General features: G+C 47.1%; 1 protein-coding gene across 2 annotated transcripts in view; it reads right to left on the bottom strand.

Moving 5' to 3' along the window:
• The window catches only part of CDC7 (cell division cycle 7), a 158,559-nt gene extending 153,326 nt beyond the window's left edge, over nt 1–5,233 (bottom strand). For both annotated transcript variants that reach the window (XM_030207286.1, XM_030207287.1), the window contains exons 1-2: nt 5,032–5,233; nt 4,788–4,871 (exon numbers count right to left, since the gene is read on the bottom strand). In XM_030207286.1, coding sequence (XP_030063146.1) covers nt 4,788–4,871; nt 5,032–5,077 — 130 coding nt within the window. In that variant the 5' untranslated portion in view covers nt 5,078–5,233. The remainder of the gene's footprint in view (nt 1–4,787; nt 4,872–5,031) is intronic.
• Between the last annotated feature and the right edge of the window lie 7,138 nt (nt 5,234–12,371).

The raw sequence follows: 12,371 nt of genomic DNA, 5'->3' as shown, positions 1-12,371 counted from the left end.
CACAAGAACTCCTCCAGGTTTGCCAGAACCGGACTCCGCTGTTCCCACAGCGGGAACGCCCAAGCCAGCGCGGCACCGGAAAGCAGGGAGATGATGTAGGTCACCTTTATTTTGTCAGACGGGAAAGCCTCCGGTTGCAGCTCAAACAGGATCTGACACTGGTTCAGGAACCCCTGGCAAGCTGCGGGAGTACCGTCAAAACGAGGTGGCTCTGGAAGTCGCAGACGTGCAGCGGAAGTCTCCGCTCTAGAGCCTGGAGGGGCCACAGCCACTGGAGTCCTGGTAGCTGACTGCAGACCTCCTGCAAGTGCTGGACAGGAGGGTTAGTTGCTCCTGCTGCTGATGGAGAACCTGAGCCAGGTGAGACAGCTCGGACCTGTCTGGCGAGCTCATGGCTTCGGCCTACTGTTATGACTGGATATGTGTGAGCCCTTGTGCCCCGACTGAGCACGGCGAAGATGGAGAGATGCCGTACTCGGTCAGGCAGCCAGACAACCCCTAGCTTCACCTGGGAAGCGACCACCGTTCACCGAGAGTTGAGCTCTCAGCTGCAGGTGGCCACCAGGACTTCTGGAACCGGCGGGATTGCACAGCCGCTGACCAGGATGGCAGGAATACAGACACAGTCCAGCACCAGAACTCCAAATAGGCAAGAATAGTCAAAAATCAGTCCAGGGTCAAGGAGGCAAACAAGCAAAATCCAAGAAATAGCCAAGGTCCGGTACACAGGAAATCAGGAACAGGAGATAGCTGGCGAACAGCACTCCAATAGCAACTCCTCAGAACAATTGAGGCCGAAGCAAAGAAGGCTGGAGGCAGTGCTTTAAATAGTGAAGCAATCGGAGCAAACCAAACTCAGGTGCATCCAACATGGCAGCCCCCATAGGAGATCCTCCCACGACCAGATATGGAGTTCCTTCCTGTTCTCGTTTAGACAAGATGGCTGCCCCCTCCTGAGCTAGCCAAGATGGCTGCTGCTCTTGCTCCAAGCCGGAAGACGGCTGCCAGGTTAGGAAACATAAACCGACCCATCCCGGAGAAGTGTAGCAGAGCGTAACAGCAAGTCACTTAACCCTCCATTGCCCCATGTAAGCCGCATTGAGCCTGCCATGAGTGGGAAAGCGCGGGGTACAAATGAAACAAAAATAACAGTCAGATTGCTCAGGTTTTTTTCCTCCTGGTTTAATATTAAATAGTACATCACACTGACATCAAATGTCTACCTCTTTAGCTTTAAACTTTATTTTAATAATACGACGTCCAACATTTTACTCAGAAAATAATGGAATAGTTAAAAAAAGTCACAGAACAAGTAAAAGAGAAATGCGAAAGACACAGCTTAATTTAATTTGCACTACAGCAATGTTTTTATAACAGAAGTCGGAGTCACATTCTAGGCCCCCGATACTCAGAAGCAAACGTGGGTGCTAGAGGCCATTATCGACAGACTAGCACCAGCATTTGCTAGTGCTGAATGCTGAGAGCTGGCAAGCGCATGAACCAACAAGCTCACCGGCTTCCAGCAACGGGCATGCTAATTTATTCAAAAGTATGCTGATGGGGTACTTTCCTATTCATCACCAATGCTCAGAGAACTGTGCACCTCAGAAGGGCGCTTCTACCACTGTAATTCCCATGCCAGCTCACAGCTGGCGTAAGGGTGTCAGGTGTACCATCTATCCAGTCTCTCTCCCCCAGCTACACTGGGCAGCAGCTTGCTTTTCAGCCAATCATGTACACATGTTGAAAGCACTACGAGCCCTCTCCCACTTGCTTTACAGCCATCTACTGGTTTAACTTCAAAGCGGCATCACCATAGCACACTGGTTCAACACCCTCACCCCTGCTTTCCAGTCTCCAGAGACCCTCCTCAACTTTATAATTCCAGCAGAAGATCCCAGCCCTCATCCTCTGGACCTGCCAAAATTCCAGTCTGCCTGTCAGCAATAACAGCAATAAACTTCTGTTTGTCTCACTGGTGCCTGCCTGCAAACCTTGCAGGAAGGCGCTGTTCAGTAGAAGCACAAGAACGCACAGTTCCTGGCACGTCCCCCCTTCCTTACTTCCCAATGCTCAGCGCTAACAATGCATATAACATTTGCATATCATTAGTACTTAGCATAGGGAAGTTCTTTTTCAGCGGTACAAGAGTGGTATTGTACAGCGCCAGAGTTTTAAGCATTTGGACCTTAGTTCTGAGCATTGGCCCTGGAGAAAAGTAAACATCAGCTTTAAAAAGCTGCTAGCACCTGACCTTCATACATATTGTGCACACAATACTCAAAGGACTTGAGCTCAAGTGTTAATGTGTGTACTAAACACTGCTGCAAATTGTACTGAAATGCTGATACTCAGAAGCATCCATTTAAATGCAACTAGCAATTAATTAGCATGCACTGCGAAGAATATCTGCACAAAAAGGAAGGAAAAAGCCTCAGATCCCTGTCTAGATCAGTAAATTTCTAGCTCTAAGACTATAAAGGGCCTTTACCTAACAGGCTCAAAAACCCTCTTTCCTCCACAGATAGACATATCCTAAACTATAAATTTTTTTAAACTGCAAATATTTTTACTTTATTTTTCAATTAAATTCTGTATTCAATCTTTAAAGCAAATACTTAGCTTAATAGCAGTCAACCTGACTTCGTCTGAACAGACCTGGCCAGCTTTTTGCTTGAAGCTGCATCAGGGTAAGCCAGAACCAAATCATCAGTGTCAATTTTGTTGTGCATTGGGAAGTTGTTTTCTTCCCAATGCACCACAAAAGTCAGGTAATGCACAGAAGGAAATGATGGCCAATAAGGCTGAAATTTTACCATCAGCTCAGGGGCAGCATAGGTGGTTTTCAGAAGATCTTTTTTGTCAGTTTTTCACATTATACTTTTTTTTTGCCTTCTTTTGCAAGTAGAAGGAAGCCTATGCAAGTTTGAGTGCTGCTGATGAGAACCAAGCATGTGTTCAAGTCTAGAAAGCCAAAAGTGAAAGCAAAAATCTGCATCTGATTTTTTGTGCTTAAATATGAGCATTTCAAAACATTGAAGTGCACTCAGTTTTTGAAAGGCTCCTATTTAAAAGAGCAGAACAGCACCAATATGTGCTTCCCTATGAGGAAAGGCTAAAGCGGCTAGGGCTCTTCAGCTTGGAGAAAAGGCAGATGAGGGGAGATATGATAGAGGTCTATTAAATAATGAGTGGAGCTGAACAGGTAGATGTGAAGCGTCTGTTTACGCTTTCCAAAAATACTAGGACTAGGGAGCATGCGATGAAGCTACAATGTAGTAAATTTAAAACGAATCAGAGAAAACTTTTCTTCACTCAACGTGTAATTAAACTTGGTTAGCTTAGTGGAGTTTAAAAAAGGGTTGGTCAGCTTTCTAAAGGAAAAGTCCACAGACCATTATTAAATGGACTTGGGGGGAAATCCACTATTTCTGGGATAAGAGTATAAAATGTTTTGTACTCTTTTGGGATCTTGCAGGTATTTGTGACCTGGATTGGCCACTGTTGGAAACAGGATGCTGGGCTTGATGGACCTTTGATCTTTCCCAGTATGTCAATACTTATCTACTTATGCACTTCCAGGTTTGTCTGGGATGGGTATGACTTGAGCACAAGAGTGGCACACAGGGTTGCCAGATGGGCGGTTTTCCCGCCCAATTGGGCGGTTTTCCGCAACAGGAAACTTTTGCCTGCAGCGGGTTGCGGTTTTTTGGGCTGGTTTTGGTTTTTTTGTGCGGGTTTTCGGCCGGCTAATGGTGACAGAGGCAGGGTTTGTGACGTTTTGGGCGGGGTTGATGATGGAAGGGGTGGGGTGTGTGCGGTTTTTGGGCTGTTTTGGGTGTTTGTTTTTTTTTTTTTATATGGCAACCCTGGTGGCACATACTGCAAACTCTTTGTGTACACATCATGTGCTATGCACAGTCCTCCCCTTCCTTTTTTTTTTGTTACATTTGTACCCCGCACTTTCCCACTCATGGCAGGCTCAATGCGGCTTACATGGGGCAATGGAGGGTTAAGTGACTTGCCCAGTCACAAGGAGCTGCCTGTGCCTGAAGTGGGAATCAAACTCAGTTCCTCAGGACCAAAGTCCACCACCCTAACCACTAGGCCACTCCTCCTCCTTTTGATTTGTTAGTGGCAAGCCAATTAACAGCACACATCATTTGCTTTTTTTTTTTTTTTTTGGAGCAGCCATATCTGTCTTTCTTTCTTTGCGCTCCTCTCCTCTCTTGCCTTAAGAGCAGTGTTGCCAGGTGGGCGGTTTTCCACGACCTGCCGCGGGAAATTTTTGCCCACGGCGGGTTGCGGTTTTTTGGGCTGTTTTTTGGGCTTCCGGGCGGTTTTTTGTGCGGCTTTTTCGGCCGCGGGGGCGGGGTTAGTGACGTTTTGGGCGGGGTTAGTGACGTAGGAGGCGGGGCCGATGACGTGGGAGGCGGGGCCGGTGACGGCGGGGTTAATGACGCGGGGGTGGGGGTGTCAGGGGCAGGGTTTGAGTTTGGGCGGGTTTTGTGCTGGATTGGGTGGGAAAAAAATTTTCCACCTGGCAACACTGCTTAAGGGTTTTGCATTGCAATCCTCTGCGCCCAGCTTTGAGTATCTGCTCCTCATTCTGTATCAATTGTTATTCTTGCAACAGTATTACACAAAATAAGATTCAGCAATCAGTGATAACAAATTTGGCAAATTCAAAAGTTAGCAAAACTAATTTATCACAATTGCTATTGAAATAACGTGACCAACTAGAATTTAAACTATATAATATGCAAATAATAATCCTAGCAATTTACCTTCCCCTATTTTATCCGTAATTTGAAATACTTTACTGAGCTGAGGCACTGCTTCATAGAGTTTCTCGATATCTTCTTTCAAGCCTAAAAAAAATATAAAAATAACAACACCAAATCACACGTTCGTTACCTTATAATTCTCAACCATAATGTTAAAGCGGCTATCACAAAAAAAGGAAACGCACAGAAACGGCGCCCTACACTTTTTGACACAGACTATCTTATCTATAATGAACATGCTTACCAGGATTACGTTTCAGCTCCTCCATCAACAAACAAGACAGAAACATACACGTGAAATCACTTTTTTATTTTTTAAACAACCGCCACCTATTTTAATAAACACAAAGAACAGATTTTTCAACTATAGTTTCGCCTAATTCCCTAAGACTGCAATTAGAACAGCCGCGCTACGCCTAATAAACTGGAAAGAAAAAATAAAACTACTACATAATTTTAAAGGCGCCAAAACAATATTCAAGCGCAACCGGAAGTGATAGCGCGCAGGAGGATAATACTCAAGGATCCCACCCCCTGCTTGATACTACTGGCTGGCTGCCCTCGAGTCGGTCGGACTGTCGATTCGACTCACACACACTTTCTTTCCGGTGTGGCCATCTTGAGGTTGGCAAAGAAGTGCTGGTAAAATCTGAAACTGGTGGACAGTGCAGGTAGTCAGTGTAGACAGTGTTTATGTTTAAAATTATAATACTTTTAATTTTTAAGTATATTAGGTAGGTTTTTAGAAAATAGTGAAAACTTACAAGGAAAGTATTCATTTCTTGAGGGACAGTAATTTACTGCTAGTTTCTTATCGAAGGATTCTTTTTAGCATTGTTGCTGTTAGGGTTTCATGAAAAAGCCTGATTTTCTAGAAAAATAACAGGCCCATAATATCATTTTAAAGCCTTTTCATTTCAGTATCACCCATAAACAGACATGACAAGTCTCACTCATTAGGAGCACGTTACTGATATTGAATCTTTACTCACACAGTACTCTTTCAGCCCAATTTCTAATTCATCAGAGCTTTAGTACCAGTGCACTGATTGATCTTGATAATTGTTTTCATGAAAGGTAAGCCTTAGAGAAGTAAACCTAGGGTTACCATATGGCTCCAGAAAAAGGAGGACAGATTGAGCCAGTGCCAGTCTGGGTTTTACTTCTACTGCTTTCAATGGAAGCAAAACCCGGACTGGATCAATGTGTCCTCCTTTTTCTGGAGCCATATGGTAACCCTAAGTAAACCAAGTGGTGTAGCCAGTAGGCAGAAATCTCAGCACACATTCTTGCCTACTGCATTCCCTTGCTCTGTCTCTTTACTGCAACTACATGTGTTCTGAAACTGATGTACATACTTTTAACTACTGGGTAGAAAAGTTGAATTCTCAATCTCGGTGAGGTCATCTGACGGAGCTCCCCCTTACAGTGGTGCACGTGCTGACTAGCGAGATAAATGTAGAAATTTCTAGAAGCGTCCCACTGAGCATGTGCTGGTGCCTTCCCGACCTTTCAGTGCCTCAGTGTTTTTTTTTTTTTTTTTTGTGGAGCATCATGTTCTCTTCTCAGTGTGTTTTCTCTGCTAACAGTGCCTTCCCATGCGGGTATTTTTTGTCCCTTTCACAATTATTTTAGCTGTCCTCTTTATTTTATTCTGTTACCTTTTAATTTAAAATTTTTTTGTGTGTATTTTCTGCTTTTGAAATTGCCTTTCTTTTTCATGAGTTGCTAGGCTCGCTTAGGCCCGAGTACTGACCTCAGTTTGAATGCTGCCCTTTTAACATTTCACAATTGAGTTTAATTTGGCTGTGATTCTTTTCTCGATGTCCAAGACCTCCAGTGGCTTTAAAAGGTGTGTCTAGTGTAATTGAGTGATTTCCATGATGGACCCATACTCTTGGTGCTTCAGGTGCCTTGGGCCTGACCATGAACTCTTGTTCTCTCTGTTTGCAAATGCAGTTGCAGACACAGCGAGTGGCAGGTCCTGTAGGAGAGACTTTTTGGCTCTCAAAGGTTGGTCCATTGACTTCGGCACCGGAAGCATCAATTTTGATGGCTATTAAGACTTTGACTATCAAGGGTAGTGCACTGGCATTGAGGAGGTCTCCACCTCTGCCGACACTGGGGGCATCCATGGGTTTGATGTCGTCTTTGTCAGCACTGAAGAACAGTGATGCTAAGTATCAGGGAAAGCCCAAGAACCATAATATACATAATAGATGATGGCAGAGAAAGACCTGTATGGTCCATCCAGTCTGCCCAACAAGATAAACTCGTATGTGCTACTTTTTGTGTATACCTGACCTTGATTTGCATCTGCCATTTTCAGGGCACAGACCATAGAAGTCTGCCCAGCACTAACTCTGCCAACCAATCTCTGCTAAGCTTTTGAGGATCCATTCCTTCTGAACAGGGTTCATTTATGTTTATCCCACGCATTTTTGAACTCCTTTACCTTTTTCATATCCGCCTCCCGCGGGAGGGCATTCCAAGTATTCACCACTATCTCCGTGAAAAAATACTTCCTGACTTTTTTCTTCAGTCTGCTCCCCTTCAATCTCATTTCATGTCCTCTAGTTCTACCGCCTTCCCATCTACGGACAAGGTTAGTTTGCGGATTAATACCTTTCAAATATTTGAACGTCTGTATCATATCACCCTTGTTTTCTCCTTTCCTCCAGGGTATACATGTTCAGGTCAGCAAGTCTCATACGTCTTGTAACGCAAATCCCATGCCATTTTTGTAGCTTTTCTTTGCACCGCTTCAATTCTTTTTACATCCTTCGCAAGATACGGCCTCCAAAACTGAACACAATACTCCAGGTGGGGCCTCACCAACGACTTATTCAGGGGCATCAACACCTCCTTTCTTCTGCTGGTCACACCTCTCTCTGTACAGCCTAGCAACCTTCTAGCTACAGCCACCGCCTTGTCACACTGTTTTGTCGCCTTCAGATCCTCAGATACTATCACCCCAAGATCCGTCTCCCCGTCCGTACATATCAGACTCTCACCGCCTAACACATACGTCTCCCGTGGATTTCTACTCCCTAAGTGCATCACTTTGCATTTCTTCGCATTGAATTTTAATTGCCAAACCTTAGTCCATTCTTCTGGCTTCTGCAGATCCTTTTTCAGGTTTTCCACTCCCTCCCAGGTGTCCACTGTGTTACAAATCTTAGTATCAACCGCAAAAAGGGAAACTTTACCTTGTAACCCTTCGGCAATGTCACTCACAAATGTATTGAACAGAATCGGCCCCAGCACCGATCCCTGAGGCACTCCACTACTCACCTTTCCCTCATCCAAGCGGATTCCATTAACCACCACCCTCTGGCGGCTGTCCGTCAACCAGTTCCTAATCCAGTTCACCACGTCGGGTCCTATCTTCAGCCTTCTGGATACGCTGTCCTCAATTGGATTCCAGGGCCCTGTTCTTTCCTGGTTCTCCTCCAACCTCTCGCTTCGTTCTTTCAGTGTTCACTCTGGTGGATCCTCTTCAACTTCCATCCCGCTTTCTGTTGGTGTGCCTCAGGGCTCTGTCCTTGGACCCCTCCTCTTCTCCATCTATACCTCTTCCCTTGGTACCCTGATTTCATCCCATGGCTTACAGTACCATCTTTATGTTGATGACTCTCAGATCTACATCTCCACCCCTGAAATCTCAACCTCGATCCAGGACAAAATCTCAGCCTGCTTGTCTGACATTGCTGCTTGGATGTCTCAACGCCATCTAAAGCTCAACATGACCAAAACTGAACTTCTCATTTTTCCCCCTAAACCCACCTCCCCTCTTCCCCCTTTCTCTATCTCTGTTAATGGCTCTCACATCCTCCCTGTCTCCTCGGCTCGTAACCTTGGAGTCATCTTTGATTCCTCTTTCTCCTTCTCTGCCCATATTCAACAGATTGCCAAAACCTGTCGCTTCTTTATCTACAATATTAGCAAAATTCGCCCCTTCCCTTCTGAATACGCTGCCAGAACCCTTATCCACACCCTTGTCGCCTCTCGCTTGGACTATTGCAATTTACTTCTCACTGGTCTTCCGCTCAGCCATCTCTCTCCTCTCCAATCTGTCCAAACTTCTGCAGCATGACTTGTTTTCCACCAGAATCGTTATACCCACACTAGCCTGCTCCTCAAGTCACTTCACTGGCTTCCTGTCCGCTTCCGCATTCAGTTTAAACTTCTCATACTGACCTTTAAATGCATCCACTCTGCAGCCCCCCCATTACCTCTCCGCTCTCATCTCTCCCTACATTCCTCCCCATGAACTCCGCTCACTGGAAAAATCTCTCTTGTCGTCCCCCTTCTCCTCCACTGCTCCGAGGGAGGGGTTCCCTAGCTCGCCTAGGTCCCTTATCTTCCTCTTAGCACCTCACATGGCCCGGGCCCTTCCCTTTCACTGGGCCCCCGACGATACCATGATCCCTCCGAGAAAGAGGAAACCTGACGACACCTCTCTTAGCACTTCACATGGCCCGGGCCCTTCCCTCTCACTAGGGCGCCCGACGATACCATGCTCCCACTGAGAAAGGCGCTTTGGGAGCAGGTCCCTTCTGACCCTCATTCCCTGCAAGTCCCAACACCTGGTTCTTAATGTCCATCTTTTTAGATCTTCTCCATCGGCCATCGACCCAGGCAAGTGCTCTGGCCTTCTCCTCTCCGGCTCCTCCGGCTTCTCAGGCCTCCAGCCTTCCTGGCCGTCCGATGGGGTGCAGCCTGAAATCACAAAAAAAACCATCCAAGTGTGGCCTGTTTACTGTCCTGGCCCCCACACTTGTGCTGCACCTCCTTGTGGGTGTGTGTGTTTGTGGCCTCCTCCATCCCCTACAGCCACTCCCAAGCCTCCAGATCTTACAAATCCACCCTCACCTCCCCCCTAAGTACCCTTTACCTGGGGTAGGTGAGCAAAGTGCTTTTGCTAGTGTTGGCCCCCTCGACGGGCTTCTGGAACACGGGCTCTGGTGATATTGTTGGACATGTCACTGCAGGGATGTCCATGCAGGCATTTATTTTGGAAAGGGATGTCCTTTGGCAGATCCTTTTCTAAAATATTCCTATGATTGTAGACGTCCTGACTTGGACATCTCTATTCAGGCTTATATGTCCTTTCTAAAATTCCATTCCACATATTTGGTTCTTCAGATTGATCTTTTGTGTTGATATACTATTTTAAAATGCTCAGAGAATGATGAAACAGTATATGTGATTTTTAGCTTCCTTCTGGAGCAGTTATCCATCATAATTTTTTATTCCATTTGGTTACTCTTTGCTCCATACTAGATAAGTAAATGGCATAACAGTGCCTTCTTTGTAGTAGAGATTTTTATTCATAAAATGTAATTCCTTAGCATCAGCAGCAGATGAATCCAGAGATGTGGGTTTTGTTCATCTACCAGCAGGTGGAGTTAGAGAGCACTGAACTTATGTGCCTTATAGGACAGGAAGCTCCCTGGTCAGTCAGTATTCTCTGTCTCCAGGAGGCGGATAGACAGTTTCTCACAAGCTCCTGATCTCATCTGTTAGCAGCTCCTGTTCTGAGTCTTTCAGTTCAGTTGAGCTGTGGGGTGTACGACTGAGTGGTGCAGTCTTTAGGGGGTACACCTGGTTTACCCCAGGTCCCTCCCCTACCCTGCTGCTTTCTCCAGCCCTGCTCCATTCTCGTCCTCATTAAAAAAAAAAAAAAAAAAAAAGTGTTTCCTTCCTCATAAAAAAAAAAAAAAAGTGTTTGGACATTCTCTGTCAGCTCACACTGGCTCCTGGAGAGATACTGGTGCTCCCAGTATCAAGGCTAGGCGAGGAGAGGGTAGCTGTGTTCCTTCTACAACCTTGAGAACAACTGGCACCCTGGGGTAAGCGAGTTTACTTTCTCTGAGGACAAGCAGGCTACTTGTTCTCACAAGTGGGTCGAAGTCCGCGTCGGCCCAGGAAACGGCAATTTTTTCAAGCAAAAGATATATGAAAGTTTTGCCAGAGTCATCTGGCGCGCAAATGTGCTGCTTTAGTTCTTTTTTGTCCAGCGGCTTCAAGCGTTGTGCTCGGTGCAACCGGACCATCTCAGGTACCGATTCCCCTCGCTTGGTGTATACAGTGCCTTGGGTCCGACCATAGCCCAGCTGCTTGTAGTCTGTGTCATTTTGGGGCTTGGTCCGGTCCTCTGACATCAACATCGGTACCGAGGTCGGCGGCATCAACATAGACAGGAGCATCAACGTCTGGAGCAGAGGTAATGGCTGCTGAGAGACCAACTCGTGCTGGGAGCAGTGAGGCGTCAAGTCGGTCTCCACCTGTCTTGATGCCTCCTGTTATGCAGGCCCCCGGGACCGACCTTCATCGGACCCGGACCCGAGGAGACGTGAGGATTCCACGTCTTCCTCATCGGTACTGAGGAGTCTTGACGGGCATAGAGTGAAGGCGAAGAAGCACCGACATCGTTCTCCATCTACGCACGGAGTTCCGGGGCGTCAAGAGAGTCGGCACCCGAGAAGCATTGGAGCCAAGAGGATCGCTCGGATCTCTCGATACAGGATGTGCCGATGCATTGGTCTCCTAGCAGCCCGATGCCTGCTCCTGAGCCTCCATAGATTCTGACACTACCTGTTCCACCGACCCCACAGCCTTTTCCGATGGCGGCTCTCGACGAGCGCATCCGGGCCCTGCTTCCAGAGCTTCTGGAAGGATTGCTACGCCAGTCTGCTTCGTTGTCGGGGGTGCTTGCGCCTTCCTTGATGTCGGCTGCAGCGGCATCTGGCCCTTCTCCTGCGGAGAGGTGCCTGGCCTCGGTGCCGCCTGCGGCATCGACGTTGACTCCCTTCGACGTCGGTGGAGGAAGCTTCACCGCAGTCTAGGTGGGCGTCGACTTCTTGACATCACCATCGAGGACATCATTCCTCGGCATCGAAGCAGGCTCAGTCTCGGAGTGCCCTGAAGGAGGTCTTAGCCGATACTGAAGAGAAGCGTTTGTGGGAGTCAGAGGGAGATCCCAGGTACTTTTCTTCTGACGAGTCCTTTGGGATTCCCTCTGATCCTTCCCCTCCACCGGAAAGGAGACTATCTTCACCGGAGAGTCTATCCTTTACACCTTTTGTCCGGGAAATGGCTACGGCTATTCCTTTCCCTATGGAGGTTGAGGATGAGCCCAGGGCTGAGATGCTCGAGGTCCTGGATTATCCTTCTCCACCTAGAGAGGCTGTGACAGCTCCTCTACATAAGGTACTGAAGGAAGTCCTTATGCGGAACTGGTTGTTCCCTCTCTCTGGCCCCGTGATCCCAAAGAAAACTGAATCCCAGTATCGGATTCACGGTGAATCTGGATTGATGAGGTCTCAGTTGCCCCACAATTCCAGGGTGGTGGACTCCACCCCCAAGAGAGCCAAGAGTACTAGGACTATGCCTCAGCGCCCCCAGGCAGAGAAGCTAGGACTCTTGATTCTTTCGGGAGGACAATGTATCAGGCTGCTGTGCTCGCTGCCAAAATTCAATCTTACCAACTCTTCACAAGCATCCACTTGCGGAACTCGGTGAGGCAACTGTGCAGCTTGGTTGATGCATTCCCTCCGGAGTAGGCTGAGCCTTTTCACC

Source organism: Microcaecilia unicolor, chromosome 6, assembly GCF_901765095.1.
Source record: "Microcaecilia unicolor chromosome 6, aMicUni1.1, whole genome shotgun sequence".
NCBI lineage: Eukaryota > Metazoa > Chordata > Amphibia > Gymnophiona > Siphonopidae > Microcaecilia > Microcaecilia unicolor.
This window is presented reverse-complemented; position numbering and strand designations above follow the sequence as displayed.